Source organism: Oncorhynchus keta, chromosome 26 (genome assembly GCF_023373465.1).
Source record: "Oncorhynchus keta strain PuntledgeMale-10-30-2019 chromosome 26, Oket_V2, whole genome shotgun sequence".
Taxonomy (NCBI): Eukaryota; Metazoa; Chordata; class Actinopteri; order Salmoniformes; family Salmonidae; genus Oncorhynchus; species Oncorhynchus keta.
The window spans coordinates 44848073-44870572 of NC_068446.1; the positions used below are offsets into that span (position 1 = coordinate 44848073).

Below are 22500 nucleotides of genomic sequence, written 5' to 3' on the forward strand. Positions count from 1 at the left end.
CCTGTTTACCTCCATACTGTAGGTGATTAACCCTGTTTACCTCCATACTGTAGGTGATTAACCTGTTTACCTCCATACTGTAGGTGATTAACCCTGTTTACCTCCATACTGTAGGTGATTAACCCTGTTTACCTCCATACTGTAGGTGATTAACCTGTTTACCTCCATACTGTAGGTGATTAACCCTGTTTACCTCCATACTGTAGGTGATTAACCCTGTTTACCTCCATACTGTAGGTGATTAACCCTGTTTACCTCCATATTGTAGGTGATTAACCCTGTTTAACTCCATACTGTAGGTGATTAACTGTGTTTACCTCCATACTGTAGGTGATTAACCCTGTTTACCTCCATACTGTAGGTGATTAACCCTGTTTAACTCCATACTGTAGGTGATTAACCCTGTTTACCTCCATACTGTAGGTGATTAACCCTGTTTAACTCCATACTGTAGGTGATTAACCTGTTTAACTCCATACTGTAGGTGATTAACCCTGTTTAACTCCATACTGTAGGTGATTAACCTGTTTAACTCCATACTGTAGGTGATTAACCTGTTTACCTCCATACTGTAGGTGATTAACCCTGTTTAACTCCATACTGTAGGTGATTAACCCTGTTTACCTCCATACTGTAGGTGATTAACCTGTTTACCTCCATACTGTAGGTGATTAACCTGTTTACCTCCATACTGTAGGTGATTAACCCTGTTTACCTCCATACTGTAGGTGATTAACCCTGTTTACCTCCATACTGTAGGTGATTAACCTGTTTACCTCCATACTGTAGGTGATTAACCCTGTTTAACTCCATACTGTAGGTGACTAACCCTGTTTACCTCCATACTGTAGGTGATTAACCTGTTTAACTCCATACTGTAGGTGATTAACCCTGTTTAACTCCATACTGTAGGTGATTAACCTGTTTAACTCCATACTGTAGGTGATTAACCCTGTTTAACTCCATACTGTAGGTGATTAACCTGTTTACCTCCATACTGTAGGTGATTAACCCTGTTTACCTCCATACTGTAGGTGATTAACCCTGTTTAACTCCATACTGTAGGTGATTAACCTGTTTAACTCCATACTGTAGGTGATTAACCCTGTTTAACTCCATACTGTAGGTGATTAACCTGTTTAACTCCATACTGTAGGTGATTAACCTGTTTACCTCCATACTGTAGGTGATTAACCCTGTTTAACTCCATACTGTAGGTGATTAACCTGTTTACCTCCATACTGTAGGTGATTAACCCTGTTTACCTCCATACTGTAGGTGATTAACCCTGTTTACCTCCATACTGTAGGTGATTAACCCTGTTTACCTCCATACTGTAGGTGATTAACCCTGTTTACCTCCATACTGTAGGTGATTAACCTGTTTACCTCCATACTGTAGGTGATTAACCCTGTTTAACTCCATACTGTAGGTGATTAACCCTGTTTACCTCCATACTGTAGGTGATTAACCTGTTTACCTCCATACTGTAGGTGATTAACCCTGTTTACCTCCATACTGTAGGTGATTAACCTGTTTACCTCCATACTGTAGGTGATTAACCTGTTTAACTCCATACTGTAGGTGATTAACCTGTTTAACTCCATACTGTAGGTGATTAACCCTGTTTAACTCCATACTGTAGGTGATTAACCCTGTTTAACTCCATACTGTAGGTGATTAACCTGTTTACCTCCATACTGTAGGTGATTAACCCTGTTTACCTCCATACTGTAGGTGATTAACCTGTTTAACTCCATACTGTAGGTGATTAACCTGTTTACCTCCATATTGTAGGTGATTAACCTGTTTAACTCCATACTGTAGGTGATTAACCCTGTTTACCTCCATACTGTAGGTGATTAACCTGTTTACCTCCATACTGTAGGTGATTAACCTGTTTACCTCCATACTGTAGGTGATTAACCCTGTTTACCTCCATACTGTAGGTGATTAACCTGTTTACCTCCATACTGTAGGTGATTAACCCTGTTTAACTCCATACTGCAGGTGATTAACCTGTTTACCTCCATACTGTAGGTGATTAACCCTGTTTAACTCCATACTGTAGGTGATTAACCCTGTTTACCTCCATACTGTAGGTGATTAACCTGTTTACCTCCATACTGTAGGTGATTAACCTGTTTACCTCCATACTGTAGGTGATTAACCTGTTTACCTCCATACTGTAGGTGATTAACCCTGTTTACCTCCATACTGTAGGTGATTAACCCTGTTTACCTCCATACTGTAGGTGATTAACCCTGTTTACCTCCATACTGTAGGTGATTAACCCTGTTTAACTCCATACTGTAGGTGATTAACCCTGTTTACCTCCATACTGTAGGTGATTAACCCTGTTTAATTCCATACTGTAGGTGATTAACCTGTTTACCTCCATACTGTAGGTGATTAACCCTGTTTACCTCCATATTGTAGGTGATTAACCTGTTTAACTCCATACTGTAGGTACTTCATGCTGGTTGTAGCGTTGCAGGCCCAGGCCCACAGTCAGAGCTTCACGGTGGCCGCGCAGGTGTCCGAGAGGATCATCGTCAGGGTAACCTCTGTCAGTCTGGCCGTGTCTGTCTGACCGTCCTCTTCTGATCTATCTTAATAACCTCTGTCAGTCTGGCCGTGTCTGTCTGACCGTCCTCCTCTGATCTCAATAACCTCTGTCAGTCTGGCCGTGTCTGTCAGATCGTCCTCTTCTGATCTATCTCAATAACCTCTGTCAGTCTGGCCGTGTCTGTCAGACCGTCCTCTTCTGATCTATCTCAATAACCTCTGTCAGTCTGGCCGTGTCTGTCTGATCGTCCTCTTCTGATCTATCTCAATAACCTCATTCAGTCTGGCCGTGTCTGTCAGACCGTCCTCTTCTGATCTATCTCAATAACCTCTGTCAGTCTGGCCGTGTCTGTCAGACCGTCCTATTCTGACCTATCTCAATAACCTCTGTCAGTCTGGCTGTGTCTGTCTGATCGTCCTCTTCTGATCTATCTCAATAACCTCTGTCAGTCTGGCTGTGTCTGTCAGATCGTCCTCTTCTGATCTATCTCAATAACCTCTGTCAGTCTGGCTGTGTCTGTCAGATCGTCCTCTTCTGATCTATCTCAATAACCTCTGTCAGTCTGGCCGTGTCTGTCAGACCGTCCTCTTCTGATCTATCTCAATAACCTCTGTCAGTCTGGCCGTGTCTGTCAGACCGTCCTATTCTGACCTATCTCAATAACCTCTGTCAGTCTGGCTGTGTCTGTCTGATTGTCCTCTTCTGATCTATCTCAATAACCTCTGTCAGTCTGGCTGTGTCTGTCAGATCGTCCTCTTCTGATCTATCTCAATAACCTCTGTCAGTCTGGCCGTGTCTGTCAGACCGTCCTCTTCTGATCTATCTCAATAACCTCTGTCAGTCTGGCCGTGTCTGTCAGACCGTCCTATTCTGACCTATCTCAATAACCTCTGTCAGTCTGGCTGTGTCTGTCTGATCGTCCTCTTCTGATCTATCTCAATAACCTCTGTCAGTCTGGCTCTTTCTGTCAGATCGTCCTCTTCTGATCTATCTCAATAACCTCTGTCAGTCTGGCCGTGTCTGTCAGACCGTCCTCTTCTGATCTATCTCAATAACCTCTGTCAGTCTGGCCGTGTCTGTCAGACCGTCCTCTTCTGATCTATCTCAATAACCTCTGTCAGTCTGGCCGTGTCTGTCAGACCGTCCTCTTCTGATCTATCTCAATAACCTTGGTCAGTCTGGCCGTGTCTGTCTGATCGTCCTCTTCTGATCTATCTCAATAACCTCGGTCAGTCTGGCCGTGTCTGTCTGATCGTCCTCTTCTGATCTATCTCAATAACCTCGGTCAGTCTGGCCGTGTCTGTCAGACCGTCCTCTGATCTGTCCTCCTCTGATCTATCTCAATATTTACCTCACAGGAAATAAACTGAAATTTGCAATTCAAAAATTTGAATTTACTTCTTCCTAAATGTATATGAAATTGAGCCAAACCCTTAATATCTATCTAACTGCATGTGTTACGGTTTAGATTCCTTCTTCTGTAAATATCTACATGTTTTTTGAGGCTGTTAACTTCTCTGGGATATGTGGGACGGTAGCGTCCTACCTCGCCAACAGCCAGTGAAATTGCATGGCGCCAAATTCAAAACAACAGAAATCCCAAAATTAAAATTCCTCAAACATACAAGTATTTTAAACCATTTTAAAGATAAACGTGTTGTAAATCCAGCCACAGTGTACAATTTCAAATAGGCTCTACTGCGAAAGCAATCCAAACGATTGTGTTTAGGTCAGAGCCAAGTCACAGAAAAACACAGCCATTTTTCCAGCCAAAGAGAGGAGTCACAAAAAGCAGAAATAGTGATAAAATGAATCACTAACCTTTGAGGATCTTCATCAGATGACACTCATAGGACCTCATGTTACACACTACATGTATGTTTTGTTCGATAAAGTTCATATTTATATCCAAAAATGTCAGTTTACATTGTCACGTTATTTCCAGTAGTTCCGAAGCATCCAGTGATTTTGCAGAGAGCCACATCAATTTACAGAAATACTCATAATAAACATTGATGAAAGACACAACTATTATGCCCGGAATTATAGATACACTTCTCCTTAATGCAACCGCTGTGTCAGATTTCAAAAAAACTTTACGGAAAAATCAAACCATGCAATAATCTGAGTACAGCCCTCAGACACAAAACAAGCCATACAGATATCTGCCATGTTGTGGAGTCAACAGAAGTCAGAAATAGCATTATAAATATTCACTTAACTTTGTTGATCTTCATCAGAATGCACTCCCAGCAATCCCAGTTCCACAATAAATGTTTGTTTTGTTCGATAATGTCCATTATTTATGTCCAAATACCTCCTTTTTTTTCTCGCGCGTTTAGTACACAATCCAAACTCATGAGGCCCGAGCAAGTCCAGGTGAAAGTTCAGATGAAAAGTCATATTACAGTTCATAGAAACATGTCAAACGAAGTATAGAATCAATCTTTAGGATGTTTTTATCATAAATCTTCATTAATGTTTCAACCAGAGAATTCCTTTGTCTGTAGAATTGCAGTGGAACGCAGGTCGCTCTCACGTGAGCGTGCGTGATCAGCTCATGCCACTCTGGCAGACCTCTGACTCATTCAGCTACCATTCCCCCCTCCTTCACAGTAGAAGCATCAAACAAGGTTCTAAAGACTGTTGACGTCTAGTGGAAGCCTTAGGAAGTGCAATATGACCCCATAGACACTATATAGTCAATAGGCAAATAGTTGAACTACAAACCTCAGATTTCCCACTTCCTGGTTGGATTTTTCTCAGGTTTTTGTCTGTCATATGAGTTCTGTTATACTCACAGACATCATTCAAACAGTTTTAGAAACTTTAGAGTGTTGTCTATCCAAATCTACTAATTGTATGCATATTCTAGTTTTTATGGCTGAGTAGCAGGCAGTTTACTCTGGGCACCTTTTTTATCCAAGCTACTCAATACTGCCCCCCAGTCCCAAAGAAGTTAAACATTCCATGCAGATCAGCAACAGCAAATAAATGTTGGAAGCTACTCAGTGTATAGGGATATTAATAGCACTGCAAACAAAAGAGGAATGAAAGACCTATTTATATTACGAATGTAAATCAAAGGATGTTTTTTTTACAGCTCCCGTCAACTCTAAATATCTCGGTGTTGTCTGTCCCTTTCCATCTCTGGGTTTCCAGGCGTCTAACCCGGGTCAGTTTGAGAGTGACAGTGAGGTGTTGTGGCAGCGCGGTCAGCTACCTGACTCAGTGTACCACCACGGCCGGGTCGGTATCAACACCGACCGGCCAGACGAGGCCATGGTCATCCACGGCAACCTGAAGGTCATGGGGTCACTGGTGCACCCTTCCGATATACGGGCTAAAGAGAACGTCCACGAGGTGAGGGGAGGGGGTGAGGGGGGGGGGCTATAGATATATAAGATAAGATAAGATCTTTGTGTGTGCTATGTTCTCTGACTGTCTGTCTGCATGTTAGTGTAGTGATGCAAAAATGCTTATCAAAATGTTAATCAAACAAATTCCCTGACAATTAAAAAAAATATGTAAACAAATATTTGTGTTACAATAAAATTCACAACATTTTATATTGTGTTTTCTCTGTTCATTGTCCTGAAACCTTCATCATCCATTAGCCGTATGTTCCTGTCTGTAATCTAGCTGCATAGTCATATCCAAATCTATGTGTGTGCGTGTGTGTGTCTCTCTCTGTGTGTGTGTGTGTGTGTGTGTGTGTGTGTGTGTGTGTGTGTGTGTGTGTGTGTGTGTGTGTGTGTGTGTGTGTGTGTGTGTGTGCGCGTGCGCGCGTGCGTGCGTGCGTGCGTGCGCGTGCGTGCGTGCGTGTGTGTGTATAGGTGGACACTACAGGCAACCTGAAGCGGATCAGTCAGATGAGGCTGGTTCATTATCAGTACAAGCCTGAGTTTGCTTCCAGCATGGGCATCGACTCCAGCCCAGAGACTGGTAACTTATACTGTCGTTTTGGGTTACACATTATAGACAATGAATTAACAGAAATCAGTAGCACTAGAAAAGTATTGCATTCCCATCTTAATAACATTTGTATCGTGAGTTATTTTTGTATTTCCTATCCTCCCTACATTGCATTATCTAGGTGTGATAGGAGTTTACAGTAAGGTGTTGTATTATCTAGGAGTGATAGAAGTTTACAGTAAGGTGTTGTATTATCTAGGAGTGATAGGAGCTTACAGTAAGGTGTTGTATTATCCAGGAGTGATAGGAGCTTACAGTAAGGTGTTGTATTATCCAGGAGTGATAGGAGCTTACAGTAAGGTGTTGTATTATCCAGGAGTGATAGGAGTTTACAGTAAGGTGTTGTATTATCCAGGAGTGATAGGAGTTTACAGTAAGGTGTTGTATTATCCAGGAGTGATAGGAGCTTACAGTAAGGTGTTGTATTATCCAGGAGTGATAGGAGTTTACAGTAAGGTGTTGTATTATCCAGGAGTGATAGGAGTTTACAGTAAGGTGTTGTATTATCCAGGAGTGATAGGAGCTTACAGTAAGGTGTTGTATTATCCAGGAGTGATAGGAGTTTACAGTAAGGTGTTGTATTATCCAGGAGTGATAGAAGTTTACAGTAAGGTGTTGTATTATCCAGGAGTGATAGGAGTTTACAGTAAGGTGTTGTATTATCCAGGAGTAGGAGCTTACAGTAAGATTATCCAGGAGTGATAGGAGTTTACAGTAAGGTGTTGTATTATCCAGGAGTGATAGGAGCTTACAGTAAGGTGTTGTATTATCCAGGAGTGATAGGAGTTTACAGTAAGGTGTTGTATTATCCAGGAGTGATAGGAGTTTACAGTAAGGTGTTGTATTATCCAGGAGTGATAGGAGCTTACTGTAAGGTGTTGTATTATCCAGGAGTGATAGGAGCTTACAGTAAGGTGTTGTATTATCCAGGAGTGATAGGAGCTTACAGTAAGGTGTTGTATTATCCAGGAGTGATAGGAGCTTACAGTAAGGTGTTGTATTATCTAGGAGTGATAGAAGTTTACAGTAAGGTGTTGTATTATCCAGGAGTGATAGGAGTTTACAGTAAGGTGTTGTATTATCCAGGAGTGATAGGAGTTTACAGTAAGGTGTTGTATTATCCAGGAGTGATAGGAGTTTACAGTAAGGTGTTGTATTATCCAGGAGTGATAGAAGTTTACAGTAAGGTGTTGTATTATCCAGGAGTGATAGAAGTTTACAGTAAGGTGTTGTATTATCCAGGAGTGATAGGAGTTTACAGTAAGGTGTTGTATTATCCAGGAGTGATAGCTCAGGACGTGCAGCAGATCCTGCCTGAAGCTGTGAAGGAGGGCGGTGATGTGATCTGCTCTAACGGAGAGACCATCCCTAAACTACTGGTGGTTAACAAGGTGAGACACACGCTTTGCACGCGCACACAGCAACCAAGAAAACTGTATGTATTTAGTAGGGTTGCAAAGTTATTTTAAAAATCCAAATTGGAGAATTCCTGGAAACAGGAGGGATTAACTGGGGAGGGATTAACTGGGGAGGGATTAACTGGGGAGGGATTAACTGGGGAGGGGATAACTGGGGAGGGATTAACTGGGGAGGGAATAACTGGGGAGGGGATAACTGGGGAGGGATTAACTGGGGAGGGATTAACTGGGGAGGGATTAACTGGGGAGGGGATAACTGGGGAGGGATTAATTGGGGAGAGGATAACTGGGGAGGGATTAATTGGGGAGAGGATAACTGGGGAGGGATTAACTGGGGAGGGATTAACTGGGGAGGGATTAACTGGGGAGGGAATAACTGGGGAGGGGATAACTGGGGAGGGATTAACTGGGGAGGGATTAACTGGGGAGGGATTAACTGGGGAGGGGATAACTGGGGAGGGATTAACTGGGGAGAGGATAACTGGGGAGGGATTAATTGGGGAGAGGATAACTGGGGAGGGATTAATTGGGGAGAGGATAACTGGGGAGGGATTAACTGGGGAGGGATTAACTGGGGAGGGGATAACTGGGGAGGGATTAATTGGGGAGAGGATAACTGGGGAGGGATTAACTGGGGAGGGATTAACTGGGGAGGGGATAACTGGGGAGGGATTAACTGGGGAGGGAATAACTGGGGAGGGGATAACTGGGGAGGGATTAACTGGGGAAGGATAAACTGGGGAAGGGATAACTGGGGAAGGGATAACTGGGGAGGGGATAACTGGGGAGGGGATAACTGAGGAGGGATTAACTGGGGAGGGGATAACTGGGGAGGGATTAACTGGGGAGGGGATAACTGGGGAGGGATAACTGGGGAGGGGATAACTGGGGAGGGATTAACTGGGGAGGGATTAACTGGGGAGGGATTAACTGTGGAGGGATTAACTGGGGAGGGAATAACTGGGGAGGGAAATGGTAATTCCTCCAACTGAGATTTCTGAAGAAACCGACAACTCTGGAAAAGATTTCAGAATATGGCAACAGACACACAAACGCCAACTTCTGTGCCTCTCTCTCCCTCTCTCTCTCTGTCTCTCTCTCTGTCTCTCTCTCTCTGTCTCTCTGTCTCTGTCTCTCTGTCTCTCTGTCTCTCTGTCTCTTTCTCTGTCTCTCTCTCTCTCTCTCTCTCTCTCTCTCTCTGTCTCTCGCTCTGTCTCTCTCTCTGTCTCTCTCTCTGTCTCTCTCTCTGTCTCTCTCTCTGTCTCTCTCTCTCTCTCCCTCTCCCTCTCCCTCTCTCTCTCTCTCTCTCTCTCTCTCTCTCTCTCTCTCTCTCTCTCTCTCTCTCTCTCTCTCTCTCTCTGTCTCTCTCTCTCTCTCTCTGTCTCTCTCTGTCTCTGTCTGTCTCTGTCTCTGTCTCTGTCTCTGTCTCTCTGTCTCTCTCTCTCTCTCTCTCTCTGTCTCTCTCTCTCTCTCCCTCTCCCTCTCCCTCTCTCTCTCTCTCTCTCTCTCTCTCTCTCTCTCTCTCTCTCTCTCTCTCTCTCTTCATCTCTCTCCTCTCTCTCCCTCTCCTTTCTGTCCTCCTCGCTCTCCTCTTCGCTCCCCCTCTCTATCTTTCTCTCTCTCTCTCTTTCTCCCTCTCCTCTCTAGGACCGTATATTCATGGAGAACGTAGGAGCAGTGAAAGAGCTGTGTAAACTGACTGACAACCTGGAGACTCGTATAGATGAGCTGGAGCGCTGGAGCAGGAAGCTGGCCAAACTCCGCCGTCTGGACAGCATGAAGAGTACCGTCAGCGGAGGCACCACCAGGTAGGACACGCCTGGATATTATGCATTGCATCGGTGCACCTGATTTACACTACTGCTACTATTCCACTGGTTCCATTGTACCACTGCAATGATTTAATATTCTTACCGTCTCTCCAGCCAATCAGGAAGCCAGTTCAGCAGGACAGGAAGTGTCCCTCTGAAGAAGAAGAAGACAGTCAAACCTGGGAGCAAGGTGAGTCTCTCTGACCTGTATGTTTCTGTACTTATCAAAATGTCTATGGAATCAAAATGGATGGTATTTAGTCAGGATCATTAGGATTGACAGAAATTATGATGAACAGATAGTATAATTAGCATACATTATGATTAGCATATCTCATAATTAACCTACATTATGATAAACATATATTGAGCTTAACATATATTATAATTAACATACATTAAGGTAAACAGACATTATGATTAACAGATAGTCCAACATATAACATATATCATTATTTATATATATATACAGTGGGGCAAAAAAGTATTTAGCCACCAATTGCAAGTTCTCCCACTTAAAAAGATAAAAGTACTTATTTTCCACCATAATTTGCAAATAAATTCATTAAAAATCCTACAATGTGATTTTCTGGATTTTTTAAAAATAATTTTGTCTGTCATAGTTGAAGTGTACCTATGATGAAAATTACAGGCCTCTCTCATCTTTTTAAGTGGGAGAACTTGCACAATTGGTGGCTGAATAAATACTTTTTGCCCCACTGTATGTATTGTGATTAACATATATTATAATTATCAGGTATTATGAATAATATACATTATAATTATTATAATTACATTATAACCCCAGAGTAGAGCTGTATCAGTGTGTGGTTCCACAGTCTAACCCCAGAGTAGAGCTGTATCAGTGTGTGGTTCCACAGTCTAACCCCAGAGTAGAGCTGTATCAGTGTGTGGTTCCACAGTCTAACCCCAGAGTAGAGCTGTATCAGTGTGTGGTTCCACAGTCTAACCCCAGAGTAGAGCTGTATCAGTGTGTGGTTCCACAGTCTAACCCCAGAGTAGAGCTGTATCAGTGTGTGGTTCCACAGTCTAACCCCAGAGTAGAGCTGTATCAGTGTGTGGTTCCACAGTCTGACCCCAGAGTAGAGCTGTATCAGTGTGTGGTTCCACAGTCTAACCCCAGAGTAGAGCTGTATCAGTGTGTGGTTCCACAGTCTAACCCCAGAGTAGAGCTGTATCAGTGTGTGGTTCCACAGTCTAACCCCAGAGTAGAGCTGTATCAGTGTGTGGTTCCACAGTCTAACCCCAGAGTAGAGCTGTATCAGTGTGTGGTTCCACAGTCTGACCCCAGAGTAGAGCTGTATCAGTGTGTGGTTCCACAGTCTAACCCCAGAGTAGAGCTGTATCAGTGTGTGGTTCTAACCTGTAGCTCTGTGTGATTCCAGAGTCTGACCCCAGAGCAGGGATGTATCAGTGTGTGGTTCTAACCTGTAGCTCTGTGTGATTCCAGAGTCTGACCCCAGAGCAGGGATGTATCAGTGTGTGGTTCTAACCTGTAGCTCTGTGTGATTCCAGAGTCTGACCCCAGAGCAGGGATGTATCAGTGTGTGGTTCTAACCTGTAGCTCTGTGTGATTCCAGAGTCTGACCCCAGAGCAGGGATGTATCAGTGTGTGGTTCTAACCTGTAGCTCTGTGTGATTCCAGAGTCTGACCCCAGAGCAGGGATGTATCAGTGTGTGGTTCTAACCTGTAGCTCTGTGTGATTCCAGAGTCTGACCCCAGAGCAGGGATGTATCAGCCACAGGGTGATGCAGGGAATCATTCTGGCTCTAGTCGTCGTCATGACCTTCAGTGTCATCTCCATGTCCGTCCTGTACGTGTTGACACTGCACCACAGAGGCGACGTCTCTGAGAAGGCTGGGTATGTATGCTGTTCTCATCAGGCAGATACAGTACATTAGACGTACCTGTACATGAGACACCTCAACCATCTACCTCAATCATATACATGAGATACCTCAATCATATACATGGGATACCTCAACCATATACACTACATGAGATACCTCAATCATATACACTACATGAGATACCTCAATCATATACACTACATGAGATACCTCAATCATATACACTACATGAGATACCTCAACCATATACACTACATGAGATACCTCAATCATATACATGAGATACCTCAATCATATACATGAGATACCTCAATCATATACACTACATGAGATACCTCAATCATATACATGAGATACCTCAATCATATACATGAGATACCTCAATCATATACACTACATGAGATACCTCAATCATATACATGAGATACCTCAATCATATACATGAGATACCTCAATCATATACATGAGATACCTCAATCATATACACTACATGAGATACCTCAATCATATACATGAGATACCTCAATCATATACATGAGATACCTCAAACATATACATGAGATACCTCAATCATATACACTACATGAGATACCTCAATCATATACATGAGATACCTCAATCATATACATGAGATACCTCAAACATATACATATATATAATCTCTATACTCTCTCTCTTCCTCGCTCTGTCTTTCTCTGTCCCTTCTCTCTCTCTCTCTCTCTCCTTCTCTCTCTCTCTCTCTCTCTTCCTCGCTCTGTCTTTCTCTCTCCCCCTCTCTCTGTCTCTCTCTCCCTTCTTTATCTCTCTTCCTCGCTCTCTCTTTCTGTCTCTCCTTTCTCTCACTCTCTCTCTCCCTTCTCTCTCTCTCTCTCCCTTCTCTCTCTCTCCCTCTTTCTCACTGTCTTTCCCTTCTCTCTCTCTCTTTATCTCTCTCCCTTTCTCTCCTTCTCCCCCCTTTCCCCTCTCACTCTCCCATTCTCTTATCTTTGATTAATACTGTACTGTAGGTTTGTGATAAGAGCGTTTCTTAGCCTGCGTCTCAAGAGGTCATGACTAATTTCTACTGTTGACTTTTAATACTGTACTGTAGGTTGACTTGCTTGCCAGTCCAGTCTGGAACATTACAAGTAGGCCGAAACAGACACCTGTACATGCAGTAGGCCTATACAGACAAATGTACATGCAGTAGGCCTATACAGACACATGTACATGCAGTAGGCCGAAACAGACAAATGTACATGCAGTAGGCCTATACAGACAAATGTACATGCAGTAGGCCTATACAGACAAATGTACATGCAGTAGGCCTATACAGACAAATGTACATGCAGTAGGCCTATACAGACACATGTACATGCAGTAGGCCTATACAGACACATGTACATGCAGTAGGCCTATACAGACACATGTACATGCAGTAGGCCTATACAGACAAATGTACATGCAGTAGGCCTATACAGACAAATGTACATGCAGTAGGCCTATACAGACACATGTACATGCAGTAGGCCTATACAGACACATGTACATGCAGTAGGCCTATACAGACACATGTACATGCAGTAGGCCTATACAGACAAATGTACATGCAGTAGGCCTATACAGACAAATGTACATGCAGTAGGCCGAAACAGACAAATGTACATGAAGTAGGCCTATACAGACACATGTACATGCAGTAGGCCTGTACATGCAGTAGGCCGAAACAGACAAATGTACATGCAGTAGGCCTATACAGACAATTGTACATGCAGTAGGCCTATACAGACAAATGTACATGCAGTAGGCCGAAACAGACAAATGTACATGCAGTAGGCCTATACAGACAATTGTACATGCAGTAGGCCTATACAGACAAATGTACATGCAGTAGGCCGAAACAGACAAATGTGCATGCAGTAGGCCAAAACAGACAAATGTACATACAGTAGGCTGAAACAGACAAATGTACATGCAGTAGGCCGATACAGACACATGTACATGCAGTAGGCCTATACAGACACATGTACATGCAGTAGGCCTATACAGACACATGTACATGCAGTAGGCCTATACAGACACATGTACATGCAGTAGGCCTATACAGACACATGTACATGCAGTAGGCCTATACAGACACATGTACATGCAGTAGGCCTATACAGACACATGTACATGCAGTAGGCCTATACAGACACATGTACATGCAGTAGGCCTATACAGACACATGTACATGCAGTAGGCCTATACAGACACATGTACATGCAGTAGGCCTATACAGACACATGTACATGCAGTAGGCCTATACAGACACATGTACATGCAGTAGGCCTATACAGACAAATGTACATGCAGTAGGCCAAAACAGACAAATGTACATACAGTAGGCTGAAACAGACAAATGTACATGAAGTAGGCCTATACAGACACATGTACATGCAGTAGGCCTATACAGACACATGTACATGCAGTAGGCCGCTACAGACACATGTACATGCAGTAGGCCTATACAGACACATGTGCATGCAGTAGGCCTATACAGACACATGTACATGCAGTAGGCCTATACAGACACATGTACATGCAGTAGGCCTATACAGACACATGTACATGCAGTAGGCCTATACAGACAAATGTACATGAAGTAGGCCTATACAGACACATGTACATGCAGTAGGCCTATACAGACACATGTACATGCAGTAGGCCGCTACAGACACATGTACATGCAGTAGGCCTATACAGACACATGTACATGCAGTAGGCCTATACAGACAAATGTACATGCAGTAGGCCTATACAGACAAATGTACATGCAGTAGGCCTATACAGACACATGTACATGCAGTAGGCCGCTACAGACACATGTACATGCAGTAGGCCTATACAGACACATGTACATGCAGTAGGCCTATACAGACACATGTGCATGCAGTAGGCCTATACAGACACATGTACATGCAGTAGGCCTGTACATGCAGTAGGCCGAAACAGACAAATGTACATGCAGTAGGCCGAAACAGACAAATGTACATGCAGTAGGCCTATACAGACACCTGTACATGCAGTAGGCCTATACAGACACATGTACATGCAGTAGGCCGAAACAGACAAATGTACATGCAGTAGGCCTATACAGACACATGTACATGCAGTAGGCCTATACAGACAAATGTACATGCAGTAGGCCTATACAGACAAATGTACATGCAGTAGGCCTATACAGACACATGTACATGCAGTAGGCCTATACAGACACCTGTACATGCAGTAGGCCTGTACAGACACATGTACATGCAGTAGGCCTATACTGACACATGTACATGCAGTAGGCCTATACAGACACATGTACATGCAGTAGGCCTATACAGACACATGTACATGCAGTTAAACCCACTGTTCCTAGGCCGTCATTTGAAAATAAGAATTTGTTCTTAACTGACTTGCCTGGTTAAATTAATAAAGGTTCAAATGTTCTGACATCCCTCAGGTCCAGGTCTGCAGTGGGATCATCTAGAAGGACGGCCTCCGGTCCTCGATCCACCACCCCGACACTTCCAGGTCAGCGACACACACTGGGACATATGAATCAATGGCAGCCTACTTCATTACATTTGACAGTGGATTGAACAACTGTCGTATCTGTTCTGTACAGATGCAGTCCCGCCCTCTCCTTCACTGTCCAATCCTGCAGCTTGTTGCCCGCCTACAACTGCTACAAACAACCAATCAGCAACTGCTCTGTCGCCAAGCAACAACCAATCTACATCGGGTAAGAAAACACTCATCTGTCCTACCACACCAGACAAAAAGATTAACCCATACCTTCACTTCATTCATAACCTATAGCCCATACATGACTCATACATAACCCATACATAACCCATTCATAACCCATACATAACCCATACATAACCCATACATGACCCATACATAACCCATACATGACTCATACATAACCCATACATAACCCACTCATAACCCATACATAACCCATACATGACTCATACATAACCCATACATAACCCATACATAACCCATACATAGCCCATACATAGCCCGTACATAACCCTTACATAACCCATACATAACCCATACATAACCCATTCATAACCCTTACATAGCCCATACATAACCCATACATAACCCATACATAACCCATACATAACCCATACATAACCCATACATAACCCATACATAACCCATACATAACCCATACATAACCCATTCATAACCCATACATAACCCATACATGACCCATACATGACTCATTCATAACCCATACATAACCCATACATAACCCATACATAACCCATACATAACCCATACATAACCCATACATAACCCATACATAACCCATACATAACCCATACATAACCCATACATGACTCATTCATAACCCATACATAACCCATACATAACCCATACATAACCCATACATAACCCATACATGACTCATACATAACCCATACATGACTCATACATGACCCATACATGACCCATACATAACCCATACATGACCCATACATAACCCATACATGACCCATACATAACCCATACATAACCCATACATAACCCATACATAACCCATACATAACCCATACATAACCCATACATAACCCATACATAACCCATACATAACCCATACATAACCCATACATAACCCATACATAACCCATACATAACCCATACATGACCCATACGTAACCTCTATGTAACCCATACATAACCCATATGTAACCAGTACATAACCCTTACATGACCCATACGTAACCTATACATAACCCATACATAACCCATACATAACCCATACATAACCCATACATAACCCATACATGACTCATACATAACCCATACATAACCCATACATAACCCATACATAACCCATACATGACCCATACGTAACCTCTATGTAACCCATACATAACCCATATGTAACCAGTACATAACCCTTACATGACCCATACGTAACCTATACATAACCCATACATAACCCATACATAACCCATACATGACCCATACGTAACCTCTATGTAACCCATACATAACCCATACATAACCCATACATAACCCTTACATGACCCATACGTAACCTATACATAACCCATACATAACCCATACATGACCCATACATAACCCATACATAACCCATACATAATCCTTACATGACCCATACGTAACCTATACATAACCCATACATAACCCATACATGACCCATACATAACCTATACATAACCCATACATAACCCATACATAACCCTTACATGACCCATACATGACCCATACATAACACATACATAACCCATACATAACCCTTACATGGCCCATACATGCCCCATACGTAACCTCTATGTAACCCATACATAACCCATACATAACCCATACATAACCCATACATGACTCATACATAACCCATACATGACCCATACATAACCCATACATAACCCATACATGACCCATACATAACCCATACATAACTCATACATAACCCATACATAACCCATACATAACCCATACATAACCCATACATAACCCATACATAACCCATACATAACCCATACATGACTCATACATAACCCATACATAACCCATACATAACCCATACATAACCCATACATGACCCATACATAACCCATACATAACCCATACATAACCCATACATGACTCATACATAACCCATACATAACCCATACATGACTCATACATAACCCATACATAACCCATACATAACCCATACATGACCCATACATAACCCATACATGACCCATACATAACCCATACATAACCCATACATAACCCATACATGACCCATACGTAACCTCTATGTAACCCATACATAACCCATACATAACCCATACATAACCCTTACATGACCCATACATAACCCATACATAACCCATACATAACCCTTACATGACCCATACATAACCCATACATAACCCATACATTACCCATACATGACCCATACATAACCCATACATAACCCATACATGACCCATACGTAACATCTATGTAACCCATACATAACCCATACATAACCCATACATAACCCTTACATGACCCATACATAACCCATACATAACCCTTACATGACCCATACGTAACCTATACATAACCCATACATAACCCATACATAACCCATACATGACCCATACGTAACCTCTATGTAACCCATACATAACCCATACATAACCCATACATAGGCAGTGAGTAAACATTTCAAAGACAACAAATATATCAACTTGCGTTTGATGACAGAAGCATTCATGACACCAGTCTCTCTCCTCTCTCCTGTAGAGCTGAGTAGTCCGGGCAGTATCAACAAGAAGGCCAAGTCCAGGCCTGTGGACAAGGACGGACGCTACCGGAACCGTCTCAGCCACACCTCCGCCCCCATGTACCTGTCCAAGGCGAAGAGACCTGCCCCTGCCCCTGCAGGAGACCTGGAGGTTGTAGGGGGGGCCACGAACAGGCTGCCTGGACCGGGTGGGCCTGGAGGCCAACAGACCCTGCCTCAGAGACAACGGCGGGACAACACACACAGCGACACAGAGGAGGAAGCAGGGGACACATCATCCCTTATAGATCTACACATCCTGGAGACAGACCAACACATCTCATCACACAACTGTCCCCATCCTGACAGCTGCAGGTGGGTCTCCCTGTGTGGTTCTTCTTTAGACTGTATGAGTCAAATGTAGTTTAGACTGGAACGCAAAACCTTTGTGAAACACATTATATTAAAGACATTTGACATAATTGGACAGTTTTATGTCAATCTCTTCATTTCGAAGACTCAATCATGGACACTCTTACTGACGGGTGTAGCTGCTTTGCCTGATGTATCGTTGTCTCTACCTTCTTGACCTTTGTGCTGTTGTCTGTGCCCAATAATGTTTGTACCATGTTTTATTCTGCTATCATGTTGTGTTGCTACCATGCTGTGTTGTCATGTTGTGTTGCTACCATGCTGTGTTGTCATGTTGTGTTGCTACCATGTTGTGTTGTCATGTTGTGTTGCTACCATGTTGTGTTGTCATGTTGTGTCGCTACCATGTTGTGTTGCTACCATGTTGTGTTGCTACCATGTTGTGTTGCTACCATGCTGTGTTGCCATGTTGTGTTGCTACCATGTTGTGTTGTCATGTTGTGTCGCTACCATGTTTTGTGTTGCTACCATGTTGTGTTGCTATCATGTTGTGTTGTCATGTTGTGTTGCTATCATGTTGTGTTGTCATGTTGTGTTGCTACCATGTTGTGTTGTCTCTCTTGTCGTGATGTGTGTTTTGTCCTATATTTATATTTAATTTATTTGTATATATAATCCCAGCCCCCATCCCAGCAAGAAGCCTTTTGCCTTTTGGTAGGCCGTCATGGTAAATAAGAATTAGATCTTAACTGACTTGTCTGGTTAAATAAAGGTTAAATAAAGGTCAAATAAAGGTTAAATAAAAAAAAATGTCAATAAAGATAAATTGCTTGTACTGTTGGGGTTTGTGTGACTGCATTACATCCTGATTTGTATGTTTTATCTACAGCTATACCGTACCACTCTCAGCAATCAAGAACTCTTCCATGTCACAGATCACTCTACACATGATGTGAGTAGACATGGTTACAGATCACTCTATACATGATGTGAGTAGGCATGGTTACAGATCACTCTATACATGATGTGAGTAGGCATGGTTACAGATCACTCTACACATGATGTGAGTAGGCATGGTTACAGATCACTCTCCATGTGATGTGAGTAGACATGGTTACAGATCACTCTATACATGATGTGAGTAGGCATGGTTACAGATCACTCTATACATGATGTGAGTAGGCATGGTTACAGATCACTCTACACATGATGTGAGTAGGCATGGTTACAGATCACTCTACACATGATGTGAGTAGGCATGGTTACAGATCACTCTCCATGTGATGTGAGTAGGCATGGTTACAGATCACTCTCCATATGATGTGAGTAGCCGTGGTTACAGATCACTCTCCATATGATGTGAGTAGGCATGGTTACAGATTACTCTCCATATGATGTGAGTAGACATGGTTACAGATTACTCTCCATATGATGTGAGTAGACATGGTTACAGATTACTCTCCATATGATGTGAGTAGACATGGTTACAGATTACTCTCCATATGATGTGAGTAGACATGGTTACAGATTACTCTCCATATGATGTGAGTAGACATGGTTACAGATCACTCTATACATGATGTGAGTAGGCATGGTTACAGATCACTCTCATGATGTGAGTAGGCATGGTTACAGATCACTCTACACATGATGAGTAGGCATGGTTACAGATCACTCTCCATATGATGTGAGTAGCCATGGTTACAGATTACTCTCCATATGATGTGAGTAGCCATGGTTACAGATTACTCTCCATATGATGTGAGTAGCCATGGTTACAGATCACTCTCATGATGTGAGTAGGCATGGTTACAGATCACTCTACACATGATGTGAGTAGGCATGGTTACAGATCACTCTCCATATGATGTGAGTAGCCATGGTTACAGATTACTCTCCATATGATGTGAGTAGCCATGGTTACAGATTACTCTCCATATGATGTGAGTAGGCATGGTTACAGATCACTCTATACATGATGTGAGTAGGCATGGTTACAGATCACTCTATACATGATGTGAGTAGGCATGGTTACAGATCACTCTACATATGATGTGAGTAGGCATGGTTACAGATCACTCTACACATGATGTGAGTAGGCATGGTTACAGATCACTCTACACATGATGTGAGTAGGCATGGTTACAGATCACTCTACACATGATGTGAGTAGGCATGGTTACAGATCACTCTCCATATGATGTGAGTAGACATGGTTACAGATCACTCTATACATGATGTGAGTAGGCATGGTTACAGATCACTCTACACATGATGTGAGTAGGCATGGTTACAGATCACTCTCCATGTGATATGAGTAGCCATGGTTACAGATCACTCTCCATATGATGTGAGTAGCCATGGTTACAGATCACTCTATACATGATGTGAGTAGCCATGGTTACAGATTACTCTCCATATGATGTGAGTAGCCATGGTTACAGATCACTCTCCATATGATGTGAGTAGCCATGGTTACAGATCACTCTACACATGATGTGAGTAGCCATGGTTACAGATCACTCTCCATATGATGTGAGTAGCCATGGTTACAGATCACTCTCCATATGATGTGAGTAGACATGGTTACAGATCACTCTACACATGATGTGAGTAGGCATGGTTACAGATCACTCTCCATATGATGTGAGTAGCCATGGTTACAGATTACTCTCCATATGATGTGAGTAGCCATGGTTACAGATTACTCTCCATATGATGTGAGTAGCCATGGTTACAGATCACTCTCCATATGATGTGAGTAGACATGGTTACAGATCACTCTACACATGATGTGAGTAGGCATGGTTACAGATCACTCTCCATATGATGAGTAGGCATGGTTACAGATCACTCTACACATGATGTGAGTAGGCATGGTTACAGATCACTCTCCATATGATGTGAGTAGGCATGGTTACAGATCACTCTCCATATGATATGAGTAGACATGGTTACAGATCACTCTCCATGTGATGTGAGTAGACATGGTTACAGATCACTCTCCATGTGATATGAGTAGACATGGTTACAGATCACTCTCCATGTGATGTGAGTAGACATGGTTACAGATCACTCTACACATGATGTGAGTAGCCATGGTTACAGATCACTCTACACATGATGTGAGTAGCCATGGTTACAGATCACTCTACACATGATGTGAGTAGGCATGGTTACAGATCACTCTCCATGTGATGTGAGTAGGCATGGTTACAGATCACTCTCCATATGATGTGAGTAGCCGTGGTTACAGATCACTCGCCATGTGATGTGAGTAGCCATGGTTACAGATCACTCTCCATATGATGTGAGTAGCCATGGTTACAGATCACTCTACACATGAAGTCCAGACCACAGGACATAAAACAACAAAACAACTCAGCTATCTACAGTCATGATGAAGTCCATGACGGCTGCATGTGTTTATATGTAGTGGCCAAGAAGACAAACCTGTTTTTGTAACACAAAATAGGTGATTTACCAACTACACCTTTTCTATTGATCACGCCTGTACCGACTCGTCACCATCCTTCCCTCTGTCCTCAGTTCCTGTTTCTTCACAGTGTTGTAACGACATGCCACCATCCTTCCCTCTGTCCTCAGTTCCTGTTTCTTCACAGTGTTGTACCGACTCGTCACCATCCTTCCCTCTGTCCTCAGTTCCTGTTTCTTCACAGTGTTGTAACGAAATGTCACCATCCTTCCCTCTGTCCTCAGTTCCTGTTTCTTCACAGTGTTGTAACGAAATGTCACCATCCTTCCCTCTGTCCTCAGTTCCTGTTTCTTCACAGTGTTGTAACGACATGTCACCATCCTTCCCTCTGTCCTCCGTCCTCAGTTCCTGTTTCTTCACAGTGTTGTAACGACATGTCACCATCCTTCCCTCTGTCCTCCGTCCTCAGTTCCTGTTTCTTCACAGTGTTGTAACGACATGCCACCATCCTTCCCTCTGTCCTCAGTTCCAGAGCCAGCGTGTGGGTCAGACAGTGTGGGGCCACCAGAGGACGTCTGTGTCCTGACCACACAGAGACAGAGCTTCACGCTGGAGAGAAAAAAGTCACTGAGGTACATCTATACACTTAATACAATATAACATATAAACTCAGCAAAAAAGAGAAACGTCCTCTCATTGTCAACTGCGTTTATTTTCAGCAAACTTAACATGTGTAAATATTTGTATGAACAGAACAAGATTCAACAACTGAGACATAAACTGAACAAGTT

The 22500-nt window shown here is 42.9% G+C and overlaps 1 protein-coding gene and 3 long non-coding RNA genes across 13 annotated transcripts in view; 2 read left to right on the top strand and 2 right to left on the bottom strand.

The window, feature by feature from the left end:
• LOC118379500 (myelin regulatory factor-like) overlaps positions 1 to 22500 on the top strand; it is a 116102-nt gene that overhangs the window by 91261 nt on the left and 2341 nt on the right. For 6 of the 8 annotated variants that reach the window (XM_052481061.1, XM_052481064.1, XM_052481059.1 and 3 more), the window contains 12 exons: positions 2470 to 2569; positions 5732 to 5932; positions 6406 to 6514; positions 7826 to 7935; positions 9610 to 9770; positions 9888 to 9963; positions 11505 to 11656; positions 15115 to 15185; positions 15280 to 15396; positions 17922 to 18276; positions 19163 to 19225; positions 22236 to 22341. In XM_052481061.1, coding sequence (XP_052337021.1) covers positions 2470 to 2569; positions 5732 to 5932; positions 6406 to 6514; positions 7826 to 7935; positions 9610 to 9770; positions 9888 to 9963; positions 11505 to 11656; positions 15115 to 15185; positions 15280 to 15396; positions 17922 to 18276; positions 19163 to 19225; positions 22236 to 22341 — 1621 coding nt within the window. The remainder of the gene's footprint in view (positions 1 to 2469; positions 2570 to 5731; positions 5933 to 6405; positions 6515 to 7825; positions 7936 to 9609; positions 9771 to 9887; positions 9964 to 11504; positions 11657 to 15114; positions 15186 to 15279; positions 15397 to 17921; positions 18277 to 19162; positions 19226 to 22235; positions 22342 to 22500) is intronic. The other 2 variants (XM_052481062.1, XM_052481066.1) reach the window with 1 other exon arrangement.
• LOC127912170 (uncharacterized) lies at positions 609 to 2000 on the bottom strand. Its single transcript, XR_008081255.1, has 3 exons — positions 1937 to 2000; positions 1846 to 1905; positions 609 to 838 (listed from the first exon to the last, which is right to left on the bottom strand). It is a non-coding gene; the product is annotated as an uncharacterized LOC127912170 (long non-coding RNA).
• On the bottom strand, positions 2580 to 5725 carry LOC127912168 (uncharacterized). Of its 3 annotated transcripts, none has more exons than XR_008081251.1 (3): positions 3346 to 5725; positions 2898 to 3177; positions 2580 to 2785 (listed from the first exon to the last, which is right to left on the bottom strand). It is a non-coding gene; the product is annotated as an uncharacterized LOC127912168 (long non-coding RNA). The 3 variants fall into 3 exon arrangements; XR_008081252.1 differs by having other exon boundaries at positions 2898 to 3009; positions 3290 to 5725; XR_008081253.1 differs by lacking the exon at positions 2580 to 2785 and having other exon boundaries at positions 2853 to 3009; positions 3066 to 3177.
• On the top strand, positions 6676 to 7715 carry LOC127912169 (uncharacterized). The gene is made up of 4 exons (XR_008081254.1): positions 6676 to 6922; positions 6962 to 7195; positions 7303 to 7380; positions 7576 to 7715. It is a non-coding gene; the product is annotated as an uncharacterized LOC127912169 (long non-coding RNA).